This window comes from Saccopteryx leptura, chromosome 6 (genome assembly GCF_036850995.1).
Source record: "Saccopteryx leptura isolate mSacLep1 chromosome 6, mSacLep1_pri_phased_curated, whole genome shotgun sequence".
NCBI classification, from domain to species: domain Eukaryota; kingdom Metazoa; phylum Chordata; class Mammalia; order Chiroptera; family Emballonuridae; genus Saccopteryx; species Saccopteryx leptura.
In genome coordinates this window covers 85,503,829-85,531,821 of record NC_089508.1, presented here as the reverse complement: position 1 = coordinate 85,531,821, position 27,993 = coordinate 85,503,829, and the positions used below count along the sequence as shown (strand labels likewise).

Sequence of the window (27,993 nt, the reverse complement as noted above, 5' to 3'; positions counted from 1 at the left end):
AGTGATAAGAAAACAAATGTTACAGAAGCCACAATTCCTTAATTAGTTTTGAGAAAGTAAGGAAACCAAAAGCAAAAATGTAGTTATAATACTAAAAAGGGTATCTATTATTCTTTTTCCGAAGTCTAAATAATCATTTAGTAAAAATGATCATAAAATGAACATTATTTTATTCTCAGAAATGAACTCACTATTATTATAGCTATTATTTTACTACATTCTCTAAATTCAAAATAGAACTATAGTTTTGTTTTAACGATGTAGTAAAAATAACCAACATTAATAATACAAGTTCATTTTTTAAAAAAGGGAAGTATAAGGTATTTTCTGCGGAGTAGTTAGTGAACATAAAGTAGTGGCTTAAACTTACCATTATAATTTACAAAGTCTAAAATATACCTAAAATATTACAATTGATATTAAAATCATATAGCCAAAATGATTAATATACTATGATCTCCATCATCATTTATTTGATGGTCAAAAGTCAGAATACTTTCAAGCTTAATGATGCCAATAGAAAACAAACTAACAAGGCCCAGTGGTTAGAGCAGGGGTCCCCAAACTTTTTACACAGGGGGCCAGTTTACTGTCCCTCAGACCGTTGGAGGGCCGGACTACAAAAAAAAAAACTATGAACAAATCCCTATGCACACTGCACATATCTTATTTTAAAGTAAAAAAAAAAAAAAAAAAAAAAAAGAACAAATACAATATTTAAAATAAAGAACAAGTAAATTTAAATCAACAAACTGACCAGTATTTCAATGGGAACTAGGCTCCTCTCACTGACCACCAATGAGAGAGGTGCCCCTTCCAGAAGTGCGGCAGGGGCCGGATAAATGGCCTCAGGGGGCCGCATGCGGCCCGCGGGCCTTAGTTTGGGGACCCCTGGGTTAGAGCGTCAGTCCGGCCTGCAGATGTCCCGGGTTTGATCCCCAGTCAGCGCACACGTGATAAGTGACCCTCTGCTTATCTTTCCTTCTTTCTCCCCCTTCTCTCTCTCTTCTCCTCTAGCAGCCAGTGGCTCGACTGGTTTGAGCATTGGCCCTAGATGGGGGCTGCCAGGTGGATCCTGGTAGGGATGCATGTAGGAGTCTTTCTATCTCCCCTCCTCTCACTTAAAAAAAAAAATAAATAAATAAAATAAAATAAAATAAAAATAAACTAACTGATATCCAGGTGGAGAACACAGTATGGTTAGTCAGAAAATAGAACCTATCAGAAAAAAAAAGTTGCAATTAACATAAAGCTACAATTGTTTAACTGGAATAACATGTATCTATAACTATGTCTATGCACATGGCAAATTATTAGTCTAGAGTATATTAAAATTCAGACCACTTTACAGCTGGTCATCTATTGCATGTAGCCCCATTAAATCACTGGAAGCTGACTTCTCACAATAATGGGGGGGGGGGGAATCACCCTATGCCTTGCATTTCATGACTGAGCTGCCCTAACACATCTCTGTATTTTTCATAAAAATGAATGTAGTCAAAAATGGGCAGAATGCTACTCCCAGCTTATACTCACCAAATGCCAGAAACTAAAAACAGAATTACAAGTTGAGGTTTCAATATATTTATACATTAAACAAAGATACTTAAGAGTTTCAAAGTACAAACAATGCATGTATAAATAGGTGTTTTATTTATGAAAAATTCACCAGGTAACATGAATCAATGGCCTTAAAAATAATTACTTTTATCTACTAATTTTACATCTAGAAATCTATTCTAAAAAATTAATATTTTAAAATGTAGACAAAATTTAGATTCAACCTAATTTACAAAATTAGGAATCATTAAGGAAATTATACAGCCACATGATAGAATATTAAGTAGCCCTTAAATTATGTTCATAAAGAGATTTTAATGGCATGGAAAAATGTTCCTGATATTTAGTTTTAAAAAATCTGTCTACAGAGTTATATACACAAATGATTATACACACACATGCACACACAAGTATGTATGTCTATGCATGAATATTAAATATATAAAAAAATATCAAAATATTAACTGTGAATGACTGAATTTTGAGTAAGATGGTGTATTTTATACATTTATGTATTTTCTTTAATTTAAAAATACAATTGTTATAAGTATCAAGGAAAATTAAATAATAATTTAGACATAGAACAATATAAAAATCCTGCAAGTTTATATATAAATTGTATGTGTCTGCAAGAGGAGTCTGAAGTACCTTAGTCTCAAAAGAAAGAAACTCTTTCTTAGGACTATATGAGAGGTAAAAGACAGTAAAAATTTAAAAAATAAAGAAAACAGATACTTATGCATAAAACAACTAAAAATAAAATAAAAGAATGAAGAAAAGTCAGGTCTTTTATAGTCTAATAACTAGATGAAGAAAGCAATGCCAATGTTATTTTTACAGTGCAAAGTATCAAATAATTGCAGTAAATAAGTTATGAAAATAAATTATAGCAACACTTATTTTGAAGACTACCCCAAGTCTTGGGTTAAATATAAAGAAAGAAACTAGTTATTATCAAATTGTAACAAAACTAATTTTATAGATTCTCATTTTGTTTTCTACAAAATTGATAGCTAAAATGACTGCATTTTAAAATTATTTTTGCTTTTCCAAACCCAGTGAAAACACATCTTTAAACTGTCCAGATAATGAAAACTATCCTAAAATATTTGTGTAATTCACAAGCTATATGACTTTTATAAAATATTTTAGCTACCACATTGATTAGTAACAGTACGTTGTAATTTACTGTATTTTCCCTTAACTTTGCTTTCTTGTAAATGCTTCGTAATCATTTCCATTTCAGACTGCCTGACTGATCAATTGATTCCAAGTCAATGAAAAATGAGGTAAAGAGTACTCACACTGAATTTGTTATACAAAACAGGGAATTCAGTGAATGAAGTGATCTTACACACAGTAGGGAACAGTAATTATCAATTAATCATAAAGGAGAAAGCATCAGCTAAAATTTGGCATCTTAAAACTATGTAAATTTTCACAAACTAGATTATTTTAACCTAACATATAGCATAGTTTTGTCTAAAACTTATACATGTAACAGTCTGAGAAGAAACTATATGCAGAATAGCATAAAGGAGAAGTCGAGCTTCACTTCAACAAACACCTTATAATAGTACCACAGTGGAAACATTTAGAATCAAATTAATATAAAATTATCTGCTCTTTATTGAGGAGGACCAGGACAGGGAAGGAACCTAGAAACTCTAAGACTAAATTGGTTAAGAATAACTGATAAATTATTTTAAAGTATTAATCAAAATTATTAGCTAAATCAAGAAGTATAAGTGTAATTCCCAAATAGGCACAGAAAAAATAATACACAGCCCTTAAAAACCTCAGGATTCTTAGGAGAAACTCTGTGACAATGGTCAGACAAGGAAGGATAAATAGAACAAGACGTAGAACAAAGAGGTACACTTAAAAAAATAAAATATTTTTAAAAGAGTAAAGAATTCATCACAAATTATTTTGATGACTATACAACTGTAATTTTCTCCCTTTAACCTCAAAATGCTTGAGACAGGCATTGTGCCTTAGTTATTTACATCTCTAGCAACTAGAAAAAAGCCTGAAACAAATTACAAGGGAAAAAAAAAGGTTAACATTCTGCAACTCACATCTCATGTGTAAACTTCATGAATAATGGTTATACAGTATGTGATTCCTTATCTTTGTGTCTCTTGCAGTCATCATTTTATTGAAATTCTAAAAATATATAGAGTAAAATCATCGGAAGAAGTTTCTACTCATATTGCTTTCTCATATAAACTTTTCAAATTCTTAATGATGTGTGCATTTTCTGCCTATAAAGCTTTCATAGTCAAGAAGTTTTTAGTAAGTGTGTACTTAAAAGACCATTTAGAAAAATTAAACTCTGAAAAATATTCAATTAATTCTGGTATCAAGCTAGGGCAAAGTTCAAAACAGACATTGAAATACACAAACTTTGACATTATATTCACCAATGCCAAAGAAACTAATACAAAAAGCACTACTGAGAAAAAGACAGCTACAGACAAAATAAAGGCAATATAATTTCTATCTACTATATACCTTGACACAGAAGGACATGGTTAATTTCTCTAGAACTAGATCAACAGAGTACACCATGACAGATAACAATAATCTTAATAAGTTAGTTATGTATGAACAATGCTCTATTGCTCCAACAATAAAAGAAATGTTATACCTAGTGACTAATAATAATAATAACAATAATAATATAATAATTAACTTTTATCGAGGCTTCCTTTATTATCTATCTTACATGGCTTATGCCATTAAATGCTCAAGACAACCCTAAGATGTAGGTACTACCACTATCCCCAATTTACAAATGTGAAAGCTCACATGTAGAGAAGAAGTTAACCAAGGTCACACAGCTATCATGTGATAGAACCTAGCAAACAGACAAGTCTGAATTTAGAGTCCCCGCTTATCTTTAGGAGGCGAAACAAAGAAACAACCAAAAAGCCCACCAACGATTCTTTTTTTTTTTTTTTTTTTTTTTACAGGGACAGAGAGAGAGTCAGAGAGAGGGATAGACAGGGACAGACAGACAGAAACAGAGAGAGACGAGAAGCATCAATTCCTAGTTTTTCGTTGCGACACCTTAGTTGTTCATTGATTGCTTTCTCATATGTGCCTTGACCGCGGGCCTTCAGCAGACCGAGTAACTCCCTGCTTGAGCCATCGATCTTGGGTCCCAACTGGTGAGCTTTTTGCTCAAGCCAGATGAGCTCGTGCTCAAACTGGCGACTTCAGGGTCTCGAACCTGGGTCCTCTGCATCCCAGTTCAACACTCTATCCACTGCGCCACCGCCTGGTCAGTCCACCAAAAATTCTTGATAAACAAAACTGGCTTTCTTAAATATATATTATTATGAAGCTATTGCTGTTCATCATTAAAATAAAAGAGGAAAATACTCAGGAAAAAAAAGGTTTCTCAACCTCTTGTTGGTCTCTAGTCACTGACACAGGCAACTATTATCGCTCATCACAGCTCAGTGATGGAGTTGGGAGGAAGTACCACCCAGCTAATCCTGATATACCCAGAGCTGTCTGCCCCACCTTGAGAATTCCATAGTATACAAACCTACATCTTCATTTGTAGGAAATACTACCTATGGCTCTACCCAAATATTACTTGTGACTCCAAAAGGTTTTTCAATAAAATGTATATTCAAAGATTTTGCCACATTTCTTTCATGTAAAACTCATGTTAAAATTATATGTCACACACTTCAATATCAACTCATAATAATAATAAAAAAAACAATAAAAAATTAAAATATGCTATTTTTTCCCTCAGGTTTAATATGTGGCATTCAGCAGCAGCGATGATCCATCTTCTACTACCTTAAAGAAAGTTAAAGAAGAATTTTTTTTTGAGGACTGCAGTAAAATTATCATTGACATTTTAATTAAAAAAAGAAATGTATGTGGAATAAACAGGACATTTCCTCTGACAGTCTGCAGTGGCTGCCCCATTGCTTCTTCGAACACTCCTGGTAAATTATGCAGGCTCTCACTAGACAGAGCAGCTGTATTTCACTGTCTTCAGTAATGTAATCTACATTTATCATTATTTTAATTAAGCAAGATTCTTAATTTGGTACTTTCATTGCAAAGAAAAAATACCTTATTCATTTTTTTTTTTGGTAGACAGCATCTTGTCAGTCTTATAAACCACAATTTAATTTTAAATATGTTTCTTACTGCCTGCGGTCATTATTTTATAAAGAACTACCACATTTGGTTTACTAAGAGCTGGTTCATTTTCGTTCTATCAGCTTATACCATTGGTTCCTTCTTTATAATGATAAAAAAATACTTTCGCAGTTCTCAATTTTAATCCAATCAAGACACTTAAACTAGTATGTGCTTTATTATGGTATTAAATTGAAGGTTATTCAAAATCAATATGAAGCACAAACAAGAACTTTGAAGAAACAGTGCTTTACTAAATGTGGAAAATTTCAATTCAGAAGTCCTCTGTGCACTTTATCATCAGGTCATTTCAAATATCTGAAACTTGAGCTAAATCCATTATTATATAATATGACAGCTTTAACCCTTTGAGTAGTACAAATGTCCATGTATGTCCTCACTCAAAGGGTTAAAAAAACCCTCACTACTCAAGGGGCTAAATTAAATCATCTTGAGGACAAGTTCTGAAATTTTTTTTACTCAATCCCCATTATTATTTGTAGTTACAACAATCTGGTGGACTTTTAAAGAACAAATTGATGAATTACACTGGAAGTGTGCTTGTTTTAAGTGGTTCACAGAGAAATAATTATTGTAATAGTACACTGTCACATTAACAGTACATTTTAATACACATGATATCTCAAATCTTATGTATCAAAAAGACTGATGTTAAAAAAACATTAATTTCAGGACATATTAATTGATATGTATGTGCCAGTATAGCATTAGGTGCTCTGAATCTAAACCAAAGTAGAACAAAGCCTTTGCACAAAAGTAGTGTGTGTGTGTGTGTGCGTGTGTGTGTCTACTTGTCCATAGGTTTTTAAACTATGTTCCTTTGAAGGAGTGGAACATTAGGCCCCTACCTCCACTTTTGCCAGAAAATTTCCACTTTGATATTTATTTATTTACTTACTTATTTATATGTTTAGTGAGATAAGGGGAGCTAGTGAGACAGACACTCGCATGTACTCAGACGGATCTACCCAGAAACCCCTGTCTATGGCCAGTGCTCGAATCAACCCAGCTATTCTCAGCACCAGGGCCAATGCTCGAACCAACTGAGCCACTGGCTGTGGGAAGGGAAAAGGGAGAAAAGAGGGAGAGAAGCAGATGGCTGCTTCTCCTTTGTGCCCTGACCAGGGATCAAACCTGGGACTTCCATATGCCAGGCCGATGCTATACACTAAGCCAACTGTCCAGGGCCTGATCTATTTTCAGTCATCAGTGTTTTGCAGCTGAGTGGAGAAAGCAAAAGCCACTTACCTTGCAAATATGAATTAAGAGCTTTAAATTACTATTAAGAACACTGATAAATGAAAAGTATTCTAAGTGTTCCCAGATACACACACACAAAAATTAATAATAACAAAAGACTTCTTTTGTGTGTGTATGTTTGATTTATTATCAGTTTCACATGTTCCCAAATATTAGTTTGCGGGTAAATATCTACTAAAGTTAAGTTTATAAATGGCCTATTTAAGAAGTTTGGAAATGAAGTCTACAGGGTGTTGAAAGTTAATGCACATCTCACTTTGTCAGTCTACATCACCACGGAATGCCATGCCAGCTCTCAGATTCACAGACATCATCAAAAGCTATGACACAGGAATTCTTTTTAAATCTAAAATGCATTAAATGTGTTCTAGGTTTATATATTAAAACTTTCCATAGAAAACAACACCATTTACCTTGACACTGTGATTTTTGGAATAAAGTTGCCATTTAAGTACAAATTAATGACTTGCATAATTAATATATGTGTAATTCCTCACAAAAACCTCAAAAGATGGGCTATTTTTAGCTTGCATTTTGCAGATGAGAAAGCAGGCTCAGAATGTAAAAAATGTTTGTAATATTACAAAGAGAATACATAAAGAAGCTAGAATTTGGGCTCATACTCATTTTACTAAAACACTTTTAGAAGCAAAATAAACTTAGCTCATGAAATTATCCTTTTCTAAACATAGCTAAATATGATGTGTGAGTGTATCATCTAATAACTTCATACAAAGTTGTGTTTATAATGAAAAATTTAGCTACCAACATATACAAATAGGTATCCAAAAAAAGGGAGGAAGGAAAATCTAAAATTTAAATCAATCCTAATGAGTGATAAATACTCTAGTCATTGTGTAACTCCTTTGGTTTAAATTTAAATAATGTCAAGTGTAAAGCCTGGTTTACACAATTCAGGAACAACTAAAAGTTAAGTTCTAGACAGCCTACTCAGGCTCTAATTAAATAGAAGAAATGGGTACAAAGGAACTAATTTTTTTTTTAAATACCACTATTGGAATTCAACTTCAAAAAGATATTTCATGAAGAGACAGTACAGCTTGTAAGGCTCCTTCTATCTCAAATTACTCTGATGAATGCTTGATAAAACTTGAGATTTACCACTGGGTAACAAGAGGTAGCTAATAATTCTACATGAAAACTCAGAATGGTCTTTTGTTCCCTTTGTTTAAAATACAGCCTCTAGTGAAAAACAAGAATGTCTAGTTAGGAAAAAGGAGGCTCTTGTCTGAGCAAAAATTAAATTTAAATATTCTGCTTCTTACCTGAATATTCCAAATCCTCTACAATCATCTCCTATTCACTAAAAGACTATAGAGGGCACTGTTGCATCAGCTTTGAAGCTTTACAATAGAAGCCTAGAAAAACTGTAATGTGCAATTTCTTTAAAGGGTCAAATGCATGGAAATCTACTAAGCCTAATATAAGGAAAAAACCCGAAATGTATGTTTTTCTAAAATAGGCTGGACTTCAATGGGACAAAAAAAAAACTTAACAAAAACAACTGTCAAATTGAGAACACTGCACTGCACACATTTTGCATTTCCCTTTGTAGTGCTTTCATGAGAAAGGTAACTAATCATTGCACCTCCTTATCCAATGGAAACAGCACCCCAGTGCAGAATCCTCTTCACAATCAATAGCAAAATAAATGTGGCACCTCATGCAGTCCTTCCATAATTCTATCAACAGAAAGAATGCAGTCTGTTTGCATACTTTTGTCTAAAAGGCCAATTCGATTTGTCCCCTGTTTGGGTAAAATGACAGCTACAGATCAATCACTCCCACATGAAAGTAAACACACTACAGAAAAACAAAACAAAAAAAGGATCAAACTGAAATCCTCACCATTTTTAAATGTAATTTTATTACACGTAAAAACTCAAAGCAAAATAGAAAAAGCGAGTTTTCCCTTATAAGCATGCATTTGTGCTATTGTGCAATAGTACTGAGATATGAAATAAGTAAGATGCATACAACAACACTCACGAATCTTATAATTACATATGGAGAGCATTTCATTAAGCTTCCATATATTTCCATTTTTTCACAGAATTCCTGTTAAAATTTTTTCAAACAATTCAATTAAGCACTGTGACTAAGATTTTTTTAAATTAATATGCTTGCAATATATTATGTAAGACTAGTATATAAAATATGTTTCCTATTAGACAGCTACCATTAAACTTTTCCACTTATTATTCAGAAAATTTTAAGTTATTGACATTACAAATAATATAAAAGTAAAAGGGAAATTAAATTATTCTATTTTGGTAATTTAAAAATAATGTTCTGAATTGCTGTACCTCTGTAGAAACACTAATCTTAACTATAAAAATTACAACATCATGGCAACTAGAGATAATATGTAAAATGAGAAAGCAGGATAGTCTATTATACTCATGAAATACGAGCACCACATCACAAGTTAGGTAAATCAATTTTAATACAGGTGCCATCAGAAACCTAACGCCTCTAATAAAGAATCCCAAATTTCCTAGGAAAACTGTATACAACTCATTGCCACTCCCAGACTTCCGGAGAGATTAACACCTCTGAAATCAAAGTGCAGAACTGTAAAAGTGTTTTTAAAAAAATCTTCAATAATATATCAACCTACTCATAAATCAAAGACAGGGGAGGGACTTCAGATGGTATGTAGATTTCATTTTATTACAAAGGCCCCAGTTTAACAAGTTATTTTCAGCCAATAAAAGTCAAAAGTAAAGCACTGTTGAAGTGGCTAGCACTGATGCTACGGCTTCACTTATTAACTTAACCAAAATGCTACTCGAGTGTCAGTCCCTTAAATTATTAATTTATGAGTTTTGCTTAGCCTCCTCCCAAGGCAAGGCAGTCTGTAGGTATGTTGAATGCATGTAAATAAACAGAAAGCTTTTATAATAGTCTAATAATACACTAAATATAACAAAACAACCCTTTTTAATGAACACTGAATGCACAATCTTATGAGCCAAGTTTATATAAATGGGCTATGTAATTTAAAGAAACTGTAAGATCCTTTAGTAAGGAAAGGCACAAATTCAGAAAAATTAAACATAAGCCTATTGCTTTCACTGAGCTGATAAAATGCTTGCAATAGAATCGAAGCACTGCTGTGAGTATGAAGTGTCACATGTAATTTCAAAGAAATCTAAGAGAATATGTCTGGAACTGGGAGAAATTGTATTTGCAATACTGCTTTTCATCTACCATAAGGATGACTGTCCAAAAAAGAAAAAAACAAAAACTCCCAAAATCAAGTAATGTCCTTTTAATATTCAGGATATTTAACTTGATATTTTAGTTTGCTATTATAAAAAGAAACATAGCATATTAAAATCAATTTTAGTTAACTCTAATTTATGCAAAGCTTGATTGTGAGCAATAGCTGCTAAAAGGATTCAGCATTGTTGATTCATATATAAGCATTTTACTTAACTACATTGGATAATAGCAGTACTCCTAAAGGAGTATAAAAAGCAAAGTGATTAACAGTCATTACTGTTAATTAGTGCTCACATTACATTCCTTGGGATGAATCTCCTTTAAGTTGAATACATGGAAAGTTTATTTTTGAAGGATTGCCAAACCTTGCCTAGGTAAGTATTGAAATAAGCCGTCAAATACCAGTAAGCAGAATAGAAAACAGGGACAGATCAGAATCCAATTAGTATGTCGAACTTTTTAAACAGGAAAAGGGTTGAGGGGAATGAGTAAAACTGGAAACTCATACTTCACATTCTGCCATCTCACTGATAAAAGGAGGAAATGTGTGTTTATCAAACTTGCTGTGAGTGCACAGTTCATTTGGAGTCCTGTAAACAATCGTCCAACCGCCCATTTCCAAATGCATGTGAAAATCTTGGAGAGTCAGAGCATCATATTCAGCAAGCAAGGTCATGCTAGTGATGCCCTGGAAATGGGAAATTAGGAAAACGTGGCAATCAGAGGTTTGGGGCTGACCAGAAAAGCCCTGAGGCTGGCTTACCATCTTTCACCACCAGTCAGGCTGTCTCTGCTTATTCAGTATTAACACAACAGGGCTGCAAGTGAATGAAAAGAACTCCACACACCTAACTGGGACATTGGCTTTCTTGTTTAGAAAATGATAGGCATTTGTCACAGGAAAAAAAGAAGAAGAAAAACTCAAACACAGCTTTCAAGAACCAGCTCTGAAAGAAAAACAGGCTCCTGGTGAACCTTCAGAAAAGGACCTTGGGAATGGCGACATCCTGTTGATTATCAGGTTTCCTTTCCTCCTATACCATTCTGTGCATTTCAAAATGGAGTTCAAATATTCAACAAAGAGGTTTCAAAAGCAATGCATGTTTGCTATAAGAAAAATAATGTAAACATTCAAATGTGCAAAAGTTATACACTCTTAATAATTTCCACATACAGATTTAATATATATATATTCTTCAGACATTTTTTACACATATATTTGTACAAATACACTTACAAAAATGTAGAGTTTTGGTAATTTATTTTCTTCTCTTAATAATAAATACAGATGTATTTCTACAATTTTATTTTTGATGCAGCATAGTATGCCATTGTTTAGATACACCATAATTTGCCAATCATTTCTAAACTGAGTTCCACATCTTTAGTTTTTTCCTTAGAATAAATTCCCCAAAAATGGAACGGCTTGGTAAAGAGACAGTGCATTTTTTGTATCTGATGAGTTCTGTGAAATTCCCCTCAGAAAGGCTGAACCAGTTTACAGGGCTGCTGGCAGCACATGAGGGTATCCATTTTTTCCTGTACCAATAGCATCTCTAGAGCCTACCAAAGTGCTAAGCGCAATTTTGAGTTAGAGGCTGACCATGTTTTGGCTGTTTGGATTTCTTTTTCTTTGAAATGCCTGTTCATATCCTTATCCCATTTCTTTATTTGGAAGCCAGCTTTTAAACATCTAAAAAATTGCTAGGGATTACTTATCAAATGATGTCCTGATTATTTTAAAGAGGAGATAGTGATTGTATGGATATTGAAAGGCCCTATTAAGGTGGGTAACTTTGCATGAAACTATTTTACAACAATTATATTACAGAAGGGATGTCTCAACCTACCCAAAAAAGAAAAATTAAAAACTGAACTGGTGTTGCAAATATAAATATTATCTCACTGAAGCTACCTTTGCTTTCCTAAATAGGAAATTCTACTACACTACTGGTATCACCAGCAATGTTTTGTTGCTGCTGTTGTCTTTTTTGTTTTTATATTATTCCAGGGAAAAATTTAAATAAACAAAAAATCAAGATGCTTTATTAACCATTTTTATATGTCAAGGAAAGAGACTGTAATTATGGATGATTGACAAGTTCTTCACACTACTCTCTTTGATCAAGTATTCTGGAGAAAATTACCGAGTATATGAGAAAAATTTAAAAATATCCCCCACCCCCAAAAATCCATTCAATTTATAACTGCTTCTCACAGAAGAAACTGACAAAGTAACTAAATATACTATAGTAATTTGTAATTCACCTTCAGAAACAGGTATAAATTAGAATACAATTGCAAGCTGCAAATAATGTCTTTTCTTTTTTAGACAAACAATAGCTTAAAAACTTGAAAAGCTGTTACTGAGAACAGTGCATCTCAAACAATGTTAAGAACCATATTAAAAAAAAATCTAAACCTTTGTAGACTGTAACTATGAAAAATATAATTAAAATGAATTACCAAAAATTAAAAATTTTTAAAAGATATAAAATGCAAGGCCACATTTTTATTAGATTCAACACATAATATAAAATTATTCTCAAGTAACTATAAAAGATTCTCAAAGCTTTGTTTCAATTTCTATAAATAGCTGACCTTGAACCAATAACAAACACTTCATGGACCAACACCAGCCCCTAGACCACACTTTGAGCAACAATGATCTAAAATTATTCTGAGAGCTTTCAAATGAGATCAAACACAGATACATCACTTTCATCTTAATAACCCCAGTCTCCTCATCAAAACACATGCCAGCCCCTCTGTCTCATTGTTAAGTCACACATGTCTTATTGGTGTATATATGTATATATATATGTACTGTTCTATGGTAATATCTGTATGAATTAACATAAATGTAATGCTGGGAGGTAGCAGAGTGTAGTAATTTTTTTTTAATTTTTATTTATTTATTCATTTTGAGAGGAGAGAGAGAGTGAGAGAGAGAGAGAGAGAGAGAGAAAGGGGGGAGGAGCAGGAAGCTTCAACTCCCATATGTGCCTCAGACCAGGCAAGTACAGGGTATTGAACCGGCGACCTCAGCATTCCAGGTCGATGCTTTATCCACTGCGCCACCACAGGTCAGGCCAGAGTGTAGTAATTAAAAGTACATGCTCTGCCTGACCAGGCAGTGGTGCAGTGGATAGAGAGACCACCTGGGATGCTGAGGACCCAGGTTCAAAACCCCTAGGTTGCCGGCTTGAGCGCAGGCTTACCAGCTTGAGTGCAAGAACATAGGCATGACCCCACGGTCGCTGCCTTGAGCCCAAGGTCGCTGCCTTGAGCCCAAGGTCACTGGCTTGAGCCCAAGGTCACTGGCTTGAGCAAGGGGTGACTGGCTTGGCCAGAGCCCCCAGGTCAAGGCACATATGAGAAAGCAGTCAATGAACAACTAAGGTGCTGTAACTACGAGTTGATGCTTCTCTTCTCTCTCCTTTCCTGTTTGTCCCTGTCTATCCCTCTATCTCTCTCTCACTATAAAAACAAGCAAACAAAAAAAGTACCTGTTCTATCACTTTCTAGCTGTGCAACCTTGGACAAGTTACTTACCTTCTCTATATCTCAGCTTATTTATCTGCAAAATAGGGATAATAAACTGAGTTGATATAGGACAAATTATTGTAGAATACACTGTATAGAACATATAAAAGTAGTACTACATAAACAATAGCAATTATTATTATAGTAGACAAAAATATTTGAAAAGTTCACAGGGCTCTTGCCTTGCTATCAATCAATACAAAGAAGAAACCAAATATAGTAAGTTGCGTGGTTTACAGTGTCCACACCAAAAAAATACAAAGAACAACAACAACAACAAAAAAAAACAAACAAACTGAAAACAAAGAACACCAACAAAAAGACTATCCAATATTTATAGTAAGGAAAACATTACAAAGACTAAGACCTGAAATTTCACCCTGGGATCATCAAAAAGTTAAATGTGTGATATGGTGAAAATTCTCAACAGCTTCCCTAACACAATATAAAACAAAAAAACTTTGAGCACCTCATATGAACAAGGCACCATGATAGCCACTACAAAGTATCCAAAGTTGAAAACACATAGTCCATGCTTTCTAAAGGTTATAAACTAACAAGAAAGATATATTTTATACAAATAATTGTGTAAAGCAAGGCATAATGTAATAACTACCCAAAAGAGTAAATGCAAAAGAAATTTTTTTTTAAAAAGTTACACTTAAGAAAATCAGGAACAATCTCTATTGCATCCCGATCCTTCTCTCCTTCAACATAAAATCTGAAGGCCTATTAAGAACCAGCTGAAATACATAAAGAAGAGTCCAAGCTTATTTTTTCTTTGGTCCTCATCACTTCTTAAGTGAATTTAGAAGTGAGTTTAAGATGCTACTTTGCACTATATTATCTTTGAGAACTTCATGTCCTTTTTGAGAGGGGCATGGCATCCCAGCTGCACTCAGGGGCTACCTCCATGCTACTCTTCTCCTTCACCCTTTAGAAACACCAGCAACACCAGAAACACCTCTGACCTCACAGTGCAGAGCAGGGTATGCATTATAGGTTCAGAAGACAACTGATTCCTGGTTTGAGCAATCATGAATACCCCAGGCTACAAAGATTTCTGCAATGATAGGTAAAATAGTAGTTCTTACTTAAGAGACCAGACCACTGAGATTATGATAAAAAATTGAACCTCTCCCCAGAAAAAAATTTTGAATAAAATTTTAGAGTTCAAAACACCTTTCCTCTCTGGATTAAGAAATACTGTCTTAAAGTATCATATTATCCTGCATTAAAGTCTACTACACTGATTCTTATTAGCTTTCTGTGATCGAGTCCAGGTTTTATGACCACTCAAATCAGTAGGTGAAGGTTAAGGAAGTCAAAAAATAACTATGAGACCAATAAATATTATTAAAGGAGCTAAATTGTGAAAGGTTTATAAGGGAAGACCATGGGTTATTTATCAAATAATGATGATTCGCCTTCTCCTCTTCACCTCCCTGCAAAATTAATATGTAGAAAAGAATCTACAAGAGAACCAGTCTTAGACTAAACCACGGACCATTCCAGTTGTTCTAGAACCAATCCTATGGTAGGTAGCAAAATATTCTGCACAAGAGAAATAATAAATGTCTAACAGATAGTTGCTGCTGCTTCTCATTTGTCAACCTATTTTTACAGAAATTTTTAAGGGTTAATATTAGCAGAATTTATCAAGGTTAGATAAGCTGAACTTTGTTCAGTGAGTATAACAATAGCTCTCTAAGCACTCACTGTGTGCAAGTGAGTACATCACGTGCCCACAGGCCCAGCACTGTAGATTCTATGGGTTAGTGTGGTATAATCTGCTGGCATTGAGAGCTAACTGTTCTTACATACAGGAGTGAGCACGATAGGCAGATTATTCTACTACCTTAGACAGTCAAAGAGCCACTTTTTAAATCTCTTAGTTTTTTATATACTGTCAAAATTCTAAATTCTCTAAACTCAGTTCATGTAACTTCCAATAGAAGTCCTTGCTTGAGGCTTTTTACAAATGAGTTAATAGAAAATATGCTGTTTTAATTATAAAAATAAGCATAGAGTTAAATCCTAAAAGAACATGTCAAAAATAATTTTTAATAGAAAGAAAACATCTGCTAATAAGAACTCTGCCATTTTTTAATTCATTTCTTTATCTGCTTTTGAAACAACCCATGCCTCAGTTTACTCATGTAGGAAACTAGATAAAAGTAATTCCTCATGTTTCTTGGAATGCTGAATCACTGACTAAAAGAGCATACAAGAGACTCGGGATGGCACAAAATTATAGGCAACAAATGCCGAAGAATAAATTCAATCCAGTATATAATACAGTGTAAATTTGCCCCCATTAAAACCTCTTTCACAATTTGAACGATTATCATTCTTTTTCTTCTCTGCATTAACATACTAATAAAGTCAAGAGGAATTATAGTCATCTCAATGCCAACTTGCAGTTACTATTTAATAATAGTATACTAATGGAACTTTGTATGCAATTGCAAAAAATGACTTTATTCAGCTTGACTGGATTATTTTGGAAGCAAGGGACTAAAGAAGAAAGGAGACCTGAGACTGCCATGAAATGGGCAAGCAAAGAAAAAAAGAAAAACTAATTTATACAGTAGCTGTATTTCTAGAAACCTAAAAAGGGTCTCATGTTTTCTCATTTATTCTCACAACAGATAAGCAAAACAACAAGAAAGCTATATTTGCATTTTATAGATGGAATAACTGAATTCCAGAGGAGCACAGTACCATATACAATGTCTTCAGAGTCTAAGGGTTGTATGGAGTCCAAAAAGGAATGAAATTCAATCCCTGACCCTTGAGGTACTTCTAACATTAAAACACACATACACACACACACACACACACACACAATACATATATATATAAAATAAAAACAACACTCAGTAATCCTGTATGTAAAGACAAATTAAGTACTATAAGATATATTATACAATGTCTTATAAAGGTTACAGAGAAGAAGAGACTATACCACTATACCCAGTGGGGACAAACCAAGGAAGATATCAAAAAGGAGATGCCATGTAAAAGAAAAAACTGGAGTGTCCCTGGCCAGTTAGCTCAGTCAGTTAGGAGTGTCCTCCCTAAATAACAATGTTGCGAGTTCGATCCCCAGCCAGGGCACACAAGGAAGGCAACCAATAAATGTATGACTGAGTGACACAACAAATGAATGCTTCCCTTCCTCCTCCACTCTCTCTCCCTCCAACAATAAAAAATAAAAAAGAATGAGGAGAGAAATGGCGACATGAGGAATACTCCCAATCTCTCCCCTTGAAATTTCAACAAATTCAACAACTAAACACAGAGAAAAAAAATCTCAGGAGCACCTGAAATATACACACACTAGACAAAGGTATGATTGGGTGAAAAGGTGGCTGAAAAGAAAATTCACTCAGAAGGAAATAAGATGGAGGATGGGGTATTTCACTTCATCACTGATCTGAGGAAGGGGCACTTTTGTTTGGAGCTGGGCGAAGTGGAGAGACTGAGATAGAAGGGAAGGAGCTGAGTTAGGATAGGTGCTCAAACAAAAGAAAGAACACACCAGCTCTGCCTAAGATCGGAGATGCTGGGTGCCCGCATGGGCAACTGACTCCACCTAGAATTACCAGCACAAGGTACTAGCACCAGTGGGACTGTCTTTGCGCATTCCTGGCTCCATGATCTCTGGCGGTGCTGTGCGAGCGCCTCCAGTTAGTATCACCGGCACCGGGCGTGCGCACAGGTCTGATTGCTTAGCTCAAGATAATCAAAGCTAGGCACCTGCGTGGTCCGATGCAAGCATCTTTGAGCATTCCTGGCTTCACAATAACTGGCGCTGGGCACGTGCACAGGACAAAATCCTTAGCCTGAGACTGCCCGCGCTGGGTGCATGCAAGCGTCTCTGTATTCCCGGCTCTGCCTGAAATCACAGGCACTGGGCGCCCAAACCAGCCATTGTAAGTGTCTGTGTGCTTTGCTGGAGTCTGGGAGCTGAACACAGATGTGGCCTACCAAGGATACCAAACAGCACGGGTGAGAGAAGCACGTGGAGATCAGACTCACAGTGCACTGAGGTGTGCTATATCTGCCCGCCCGCCCATAGAATTTTGCCTGTGTGTAGCAGAAAGGCGCTTGATCTGCGATCTGCACCCAGCCCTGCCTGCTCTTGCTGGTGGCTCTCATTGCCACTGCCTTGCTCAGAACTGTGCTTTGAGCAGTACTAAAGGACGGATCTGACTAGGCATAGCCTCCCCTTCTCTGCAAACAGTAGCTGAGGTGAATCTCACAGTTAAGTCCAAAGGCTGCTAACTCCGGTGGGATGGTGGTGGCGAGAGGCACCTGGAGGACTGGGACTGCCATTGTTAGAGCCTTAAAGCCCTGATGAGCCCCGCCTAACAACTGGACTGAGGTAAAGCCTACGTCATTATCACAGCGACACACCAGCAGACACTTGCCCAAGAGCCACACAGAGGTAAAACTTGTAGTATAGTGCCACCAGCCGAAAAAAAAGAAGTTACCTCTCAAAACCAGGAAAAAAATGATTTTTAACGCTTTTTATAATTTTTTCTTCTTTCCATTTTCTTCCCATCCTTTTTTTTTCCTTTTGAACTTCATTATTCATAATTGTTACATTTTTCATTCCTATTTTTTGTGAGGGTTTCATTTCAGAAACCTTTACTTCTTTTTTGTTTGTTTTGTTCTTTTTCTCTCTCTTTTTCATTTTTTTTCTTTCTTTCTTTCGTTCTTTCTTTCTTTCTACTTTTTCCCCTCTCATCCAAACGTCATTTATAATCAAATTATTAAATTTTGGACTTATATATTTCTTTGTGGCATTTTACTTGATTTTTACTTCATTTTTTCCTTTTTTCATTTTTCCTCAGTTCCTGCTCCTTATTCTCTATAGTTTTTGTTCCACTTATTATAAAATTTTCATTTTTTCACTGTATGTTTTCATGTTTTTAAAATTATCTCTTATCAGTGTTATTATCAATACCACTCTCAAATGCCATTTGGGAAAAAAAATCAAATATCATGGATACAAAAGACAGAGATGTAGCTCAGATATAGGTGATGCAAAAGCTCTAGAAAAAAATATCAAATACTTGGAAACCTTGAAATTAAATGACAGAGAATTCAAAACTTAAGTTTTAAAAATACTCAATGAAATACAAGAAAGCACTGAAAGGCAATTTAATGAGCTCAAAAAACAATATAATGAACAAAGAGTACTTCACCAAGGAAATTGAAACTATAAAAAGAAACCAAACAGAGATGAAAAACTCAATACATGCACTGAAAAATGAGGTAACAAGCTTAGCTAATAGAACAGGCCAGATAGAGGAGAGAATTAGTGACACAGAAGACAGGCAACTAGAGATACTACAGAAAGAAGAGGAGAGAGACTCAAATTAAAAAAAAAAATGAGAAAACCCTACAAAAATTGTCTGACCCATCAGAAAGAGCAATATAAGAATAATGGGTTTATCAGAAAGAGAAGAGAGAGAAAAAGGAGTGGAGAACATATTCAAACAAATAATCGATGAGAACTTCCCAAGTCTGTGGAAAGATTAGAGCCTCAAATCCAAGAATCAAACAGAACACCAAGTTACCTTAACCTAAACTGACCTACTCCAAGGCACAACATAATGAAATTATCATAAATCAAAGACAAAGAAAAAATCCTCAAGATATCCAGGGAAAAGAATAATACAACATATAAAGGAAGGCCCATTAGGCTATCATCAGATTTCTCAGCAGAAACCCTATAATCCAGAAGAGAGTGGACCCCAGTATTTACAGTACTGAAAGAGAGAAACTTCCAGCCAAGAATACTATATCCATCAAAGCTATCCTTCATATATGAAGGGGAAATAAAAACATTCACAGATATAGAGGAGATGATGGAATTTATCACCAGAAAACCCTTACTTCAGAAAATATTACTAAAGGGGGTTATCTGACCAGATAAAAAGAACAAAACAAAACAGTATCACAAGTAAAAGCTCCAACAAGATCACAATAAAAACAAGACTAATCTGTGACAACAAAAACATAACAGGAGAGAGGATAAAGATTAGCAGTAGCAAAGGAGGATGTAGTGCAGAAGCACTCTTGAAATAATGGACTGAAATAAATATGATATATGTTCTTTTAATTACCTAATGGTAACCACCACTGAAAATACCACTACTGAAACACATAGCTTAAAAAAAGAAGAAACAGAAGAAAGAAGTATAGAATACAACTAAACAAAAACAAATGACAGTAAAACAAAAGAGAAGAGTCAAAAAAGAAACAGAGCTATCATAAAGCAATATATAAAATGGCAAGAGGAAACCCTCAAGTGTTAATAATTACATTAAATGTAAATGGATTGGACTCACCAATAAAAAGGCACTGAGAAGCAGAGTGGATCAAAAGAGAAAATCCAACTATATGCTACCTTCAAGAAACACATCTAAACTGCAAGGATAAAAACAGATTCAAAGTGAAAGGTTGGAAAATGATTCTCCAAGCAAATAATATCCAAAGAAAAGCAGGTGTAGCCATACTTATATCTAACAATGCTGACTACAAGACAACAAAGGTAATCAGAGACAAAGATGGTCATTTTATAATGATAAAGGGGTCATTGAATCAAGAAGACATAACACTTCTTCATATATATGCATCAAACCAAGGAGCACCAAAGTATATAAGACATCTACTAATTGATCTAAATATGTGATCATATTTGGAGACCTTAATATACCACTGACGGCTCTACATCACTCATCCAAACAGAAAATCAATAAAGAAATATTGGCCTTAAATGAAACACTGTAACAACTGGATATGATAGACATCTACAGGACATTTCATCCCAAAACATCAGAGTATACATTTTTCTCCAGTGTACATGGAAAATTCTCAAGAATTGACCATATGCTGGGCCACAAAAATAACATCAACAAATTCAGAAAGACTGAAATTATACCAAGCATATTCTCTGACCATAAAGCTTTGAAACTAGGATTCGACTGCAAAAAAGAAACAAACCCATAAAAATGTGAAAATTAAACAACATACTTCTAAAAAATGACGGGGTCAAAGAAGAAATAAAAGCAGAGATCAAAAGATATATACAGACAAATGAAAATTTCAACACGACTTATCAGAATCTCTGGGATGCAGCAAAAGCAGTAACAAGAGAGAAGTTCATATCATTACAGACTTGTATGAACAAAGAGAGAGGTCCAGTAAACAACTTAACATCAAATCTTAAGGAACAAGAAAAACAAAACCAAAGGCAACCCAAAACCAGCAGAAGAAAGGGAATAATAAAAATTAGAGCAGAGATAAATGAAATAGAGGAGAGGAAAACTATAGAAAAAAATCAATAAAACAAGGAGCACGTTCTTTGAAAAGATCAACAAAATTGACAAACCCTTGACAAGACTCACTAAGGAAAAAAGAAAAAGGACTCATATAAACAAAATCCAAAATGAAAGAGGAGAAATCACCACAGATATCATAAATATACAAAGGATTATTGTAGAATACTATGAACACTACACTATATGCCACCACATTTAACAATTTAGAAGAAATGGATAAATTCCTAGAACAATACAATCTTCCTAGACTGAACTATGAAGTAGAAAACCTAAACAGACCCATTAGTAGGAAAGAAATAGAAACAACTATCAAAAACCTCCCAAAATATAAATGTCCAGGGCCAGATGGCTATACTAGTGAATTCTATCAAACATTTAAAGATTTGGTTCCTATCCTTCTCAAAGTCTTCCAAAAAATTGAAGCAGCAGCAATATTTTCAAACACATTTTATGAGGCCAACATAACCCTCATACCAAAATCTGGCAAGGACAACACACACACAAAAAAACTACAGACCACCATTTCTAATAAATACAGATACAAAAATCCTAAACAAAGTACTAGCAAATTGAATACAACAACACATTAAAAAAATAATTCCCCATGATCAAGTGGGATTTATCCCAGATTCACAAGGATGGTTCAACATATGTAAAATAATTAATGTAATACACCATATCAACAAAACAAAGAACAAAAACTATATGATACTATCAACAGTGCAAAAAAGGCATTCGATAAAATACAACATCATTTTATGTTTAAGACACTCAACAAAATGGGTATAGAAGGAAAATATCTCAAAATAATAAAGGCCATTTATGACAAACCATCAGCTAATATTATATTAAATGGCAAAAAACTGAAAAGTTTTCCTCTAAAATCAGGAACAAGACAAGGCTGCCCACTCTCTCCACTCCTATTTAACATAGTGTTGGAAGTTCTAGCCAGAGCAATCAGACAAGAGAAAGAAATAAAAGGCATTCATATTGAGAAAGAAGAAGTAAAGGTTTCACTTTTTGCAGATGATATCATTACCTGTATATAGAAAACCCCAAAGACTCCACAGAAAGGCTATTAGAAACGATAAACAAATACAGTAAGGTGGCAGGGTACAAAATTAATATAAAGAAGTCTATTACTTTCCTGTATGCCAATAATGAAACTTCAGAAAATGAACTCAAAAAAAAAAAAATCTCTCTTACGGTTGCAACAAAAAAACAAAGTACCTAGGAATAAACATAACAAAAAATGTAAAGGACCTATATTATGAAAACTACAAAAGATTATTAAAGGAAATTGAAAAGACACAATGAAATGAAAAAAAATATTCCTTGTTCTTGGATAGGAAGAATAAATATAGCTAAAATGGCCATATTACCCAAAGCAATATACAAATTTAATGCAATTCCCATCAAAATTCCAGTCATTTCTTAAGAGAATGGAACAAAAAATCATTAGGTTTATATGGAATCATAAAAAAACCCTGAATAGGCCCTGGCTGGTTGGCTCAGCGGTAGAGTGTCAGCCTGGCGTGCGGGGGACCCGGGTTCGATTCCCGGCCAGGGCACATGGGAGAAGCGCCCATTTACTTCTCCACCTCCCCCCTTCCTCTCTGTCTCTCTCTTCCCCTCCCGCAGCCAAGGCTCCATTGGAGCAAAGATGGCCAGGGCACTGGGGATGGCTCCTTGGCCTCTGCCCCAGGCGCTAGAGTGGCTCTGGTCGCGGCAGAGCGACGCCCTAGAGGGGCAGAGCATCGCCCCCTGGTGGGCAGAGCGTCGCCCCTGGTGGGTGTGCCAGGTGGATCCCGGTTGGGCGCATGCAGGAGTCTGTCTGACTGTCTCTCCCCGTTTCCAGCTTCAGAAAAATACAAAAAAAAAAAAAAAACCTGAATAGCCAAAGTAATATTAAGGAAAAAAAAAACCTAACAAAGCAGGGGGCATTACAATACGTGACTTCAAATTATACTACAGAGCCACAATAATCAAAACAGCATGGTATTGGCAGAAAAATAGACACACAGGCCAATGGAACAGAATAGAGAGCGCACAAATAAAACCACATGTATATGGTCAAATCATCTTTGATAAAAGATCCAAAAACATACAATGGAGAAAAGAAAGCCTCTTCAATAAATAGTGCTGGGAAAATTGGAAAGCCACATGCAAAAAAATGAAACGACTACAGTTTTTCAGCTTGCACAAAAACTAACTCAAAATGGATCAAAGACCTAAATATAAGATCTGAAACAATAAATTACATAGAAGAAAACATAGGTACTAAACTCATGTACCTTGGCTGTAGAGAACATTTTAAGAATTTGACTCCAAAGGCAAGGGAAGTAAAGTCAAAGATAAATAAATGGGACTACACCAGCCTAAGAAGCTTCTGCACAGCAAAAGAGACTGACAACAAAACAGACAGCCAACTAAATGGGAGATATTTTCAAACAACAGCTCAGGTAAGGGCCTTATATCCAAAGTATACAAAGAACTAACAAATCTCAACATGCAAACAATCCAATAAAGAAATGGGAAGAGGACATGAACAGACACTTCTCTCAAGAAGAAATAGAAATGGCCAATAGATATATGAAAATTGCTCATCTTCATAGCTATTAGAGAAATGAAAATGAAAACTACAATGAGCCTGACCAGGCGGTGGTGCAGTGAGACTGGGATGCAGTCGACCCAGGTTCAAGACCCCGAGGTCGCCAGTTTGAGCACAGGCTCATCTAGTTTGAGCAAGGCTCATCAGCTTGAGCCCAAGGTGGCTGGCTTGAGCAAGGAGTCACTTGCTCTGCTATAGCCCCATGGTCAAGGAACATATGAGAAAGCAATCAATGAACAACTAAATTGCTGCAACAAAGAACTAATGATTGATCCTTCTCATCTTTCTCCATTCTTGTCTGTCTGTCCCTATCTATCCTTCTCTCTGACTCTCTCTCTCTGTCTGTTTAAAATAAACAAAAAACAAAAACACAAAACAATAACAACAGAAACTACAATGAGATACCACCTCACACCTGTTAGATTAGCTTTTATCAACAAGACAGGTAATAACAAGTGGAGAGGCTGTGGAGGAAAAGGAACCCTCATCTACTGTTGGTAGGAATGTATTGATAAATTAGTACAACCATTATGGAAGAAAGTATGGTGGTTCCTCAAAAAATTAAGAATAGAACTACCATATGACACAGCAATCCCTCTACTGGGTATATATCCCCAAAACTCAAAAACAGTGGTACTTAAAGACACATGCATCCCCCTATTCATCACAGCATTGTTCACAGTGGCCAAGATAGGGAAACAACCAAAAAGCCCTTCAACAGATGATTGGATAAAGAAGATGTGGTACATAATTACTATGGAATACTACTCAGCCAGAAGAAATGATGACATAGGATCATTTATGACAACATGGGTGGACCTTGATAACATTATACTGAGTGAAATAAGTAAATCAGAAAAACTCAGAACTGTAAGATGCCATACATAGATGGGACACAAAATTGACTCAGGGACATAGATAAGAGTGCAGCGGTTACCAGGGGGTGGGGGGTGGGGTTAGGGGAGGGGCATAAAGAAAACCAAATAAAAGGTGACTGAAGATGATTTAACTTTGGGTGATGGGTATACAATATAATCAAATGTCAAAATGATCTAGAGATGTTTTCTCTAAATCTATGTACTTAAGTTGACCAGTGTCACCCTATTAAAATTAATTATCTAAAAAAAATTTTTTTTTAAAGCCCTGGCTGGAGTTGTCCCAGAACACAGAGGTTACCAGTTCAATTCCTCAGTCAGGGGCACATAGAGGAGCAGATTGATGTTCCTGTCCCTCTCTCCCTGACTTTCTCATAACAACAACAAAAAAGGAAGAAGAAAGAGGAAGAGGAGAAAGAGGAGGAGGAGGAGGACGAGGAAGAAAGAAGGGAGGAAAGAAGGAAGGAAGGAAGGAAGGGAGAAAGGGAGGGAAGGAGGGAGGGAGGGAGGGAGGAAAAAAAGAAGAAAGAAGAAGGAGGAGAAGGAACTAGAGAGAAAGGTTGTCTTTCACTAAAATGTAGCACGAAGCAGGAGAGACAGAGACTATGTGGGGGAATAACAGCCCAGTTTAGGGTGGAACACAGGTTCCATGTAGGGAGAAACTGGGTGGGAAAAGAGGAAAAGTAAGTTAAAGTCATACTATAGAGCACCTAATGGATCAATAGTGAGCAACAAACATTCATGGAGACGAATGTGACTACTTCCCTGGCAGAAGTTCACAAGGTAAATTACAGAGAATGAGAGACTGGAGAAAGACCCTAAGAAGAACACAAGGCATCAATTAATTCACAGTTCTGAAGCCAGGTTTAATCTGACATGGTGTCCTAGAGCCTACGGAACTTATTAAGACTATACTTTGTAAATAAGTGGGAGTACATCAAACTAAAAAGCTTCTGGAGAGCAAAGAGCACCATAAACAAAATGAAAAGGTAACTAAACAAGTGGGATAAAATATCTGCAAATCACGTATCTGACAAGGGGTTAATATCTAATACAGATAAAGTACTCGGCCCTGGCCAGAAGGCTCAGTGGTAGAGCATCGCCTGGCATATGGATGTTCTGGGTTTAATGCCTTGCCAGGGTACACAGGAGAAGCGACCATCTGCTTCTCCATCCTTCCCCTTTCTCTCTCTCTCTCTCTCTCCCTCTCTCTCTCTCTTTTTCTCTTCCCCTCGCACAGCCATGGTTTCATTGGTTCAAGCAAGTCTTCCTCTCCCCCAATGTCTCCCAAGAGCCTCTGTCTCAGGCACTAAAAACAGCTCAGTTGTCCAGCAACCAGCAATAGTGGGCCAAGCATGGCCTAGAGAGGGCTTGCCCGGTGGATCCCAGTCTGGGCGCATGCGAGAGTCGGTCTCTCTGTCTCCCCTCCTCTCAAAAAAAATAAAAATAAAAAAAGAACTCATACAATTTAACAGCAAACAAACACTTCAATTAAAAAATGGGCAGAGGAACTGACTAGACATTATTCCAGAGAAGACATGCAAAAGATCAACAGTTCTGTGAAAAGGAGCTCAACATCACTAATCAACAGGGAAATCAAAATATATAAAAACCACAGAAAGATATCACCTCACACCTGTTAGAATAACTTCCTCAGAAAGATAATAGATACCAAATGTTGGTGAAGATGTGGAGAAAAGGGAACACTTGTGTACTGTTGATGGGAATGTATAATGTTCATGGAAAGAAGTATGGAGATTCTTCAAAAAATAAAAATAGAACTAACATATGATCCAGTAATCTCGTTTCTGGGTATATATTCAAAGGAAATGAAAACAGAATCTTGAAGAGATAGTTGCAGCATTATCCATCTTAACCAAGATATAGAAACAACCTAATCCATAAACAGATGAATAAAGAAGATGCAGTATAGATCATTGAATATTATTATTAAGCCATGAGAAAGAAGAAATCCTGCTGTTTACACATAAATAAAAATAAGGCATTATATTAAATAAAGTAAGTCAGACAAAGAAAGTCAAATACTGTATTGTATCACATATATGTGGAATCTGTATAAGCCAAAGTCAGAGAAACAGAGTAGAGTGGTGGGTGAGTGGCCTGGCATAGAGGAAATGAGAAGGTATGATCAAAGGGTACAAACTTTCAGTTTTAAGACTAATGAGTTCTGGGGATCTCATGTACAGCATGGTGACTAACAGAGCAGATCTTAAATGTTCTCACCATAAAAAAGAAATGATAATTAATTGGCAGAATGGAGGTGTTAACTAATGCTATGGTGATAATTATTTTGCAATATATAAGTGTATAAACTTAAACTTACATACTATGTCAATTATATCTCAATAAAGCTAAAACAACTTTATATTTTGCTTGATTACCAGTAAATAACTTTTCAATGTAACTACTATAATAATTAAAATCCTACCTACACGTTAAAAGCACTAATACCATACATTTTGCTTCCTAGGTGTTTTATTTAGCGAAGAAATAGGATAAAATATTCTAGTTGATGTGTATTACATATAACTCTATAAAGAAAATGTTAAATGTTCAATCAAAAGAATCATTGAGACTAACATTTATTAAGAGTTAATCTTGCCTGACCTGTTGTGGCACAGTGGGTAAAGCATTCAACTTGGAATGAATGCTGAGTCGCCAATTTGAGACCCTGGGCCTGCCCGGTCAAGGCACATACGGGAAGAAACTACCATGAGCCGATGCTTCCTGCTCCTCCACAACCCCCTTTCTCCCTCCTCTCATTAAAAAAATTAATAAATAAAATCTTAAAACAAAAAAGGAAAAGAGGTAATCCTGACTAAATGAACACAGAATGATATAAAACATCTATACCATTCAGTGCCAATTAAGGAGATGACAAAGAATGCTATAAGATTTAGAATCACAGGACAGAGTGGGGCAAAAGTAGGTTTACAGTTGTTTATACAGAATATAACACAGTAATTAATAAATAATAATACAAGAATAAACTTTTGTATACTCACAACTGTAAACCAACTTTTGCCCCACCCTGTATTTGTAATATATAGCTATCATAATTCACTCTGATTCAACATTGCCCAGTGAAAGCTGAATAAATTAGCCATGGAACTGTCAGTTTATGAGGTGTCTTATATAGACTCCCTGTCACTTTTTATTTCAATACCACTATCAAGGCCTATCAATACACCCTTTAATGTCCCTTTTCCACCTTTCCCACTGCTACTCCTCTAGTTCCAAGGCTAGAATCTTTCAGCTAGCCTAGTATCTCAATTTTCAATTTGAATTCCTCATTTCCAGAGTTCCACTTTCCTAACCC

General features: G+C 35.4%; 1 protein-coding gene across 2 annotated transcripts in view; it reads right to left on the bottom strand.

Annotated features, from left to right (window-relative positions):
* Positions 1–27,993, bottom strand: part of DPH6 (diphthamine biosynthesis 6) — a 204,096-nt gene that overhangs the window by 153,575 nt on the left and 22,528 nt on the right. Inside the window, exon 4 of one of the 2 annotated variants that reach the window (XM_066343415.1) lies at positions 10,766–10,951. The exons of the other annotated variant lie outside the window; for it this stretch is intronic. Coding sequence (XP_066199512.1) covers positions 10,766–10,951 — 186 coding nt within the window. Of the gene's footprint in view, positions 1–10,765; positions 10,952–27,993 lie in introns of those variants that run through there. 2 annotated transcript variants of the gene reach the window in all.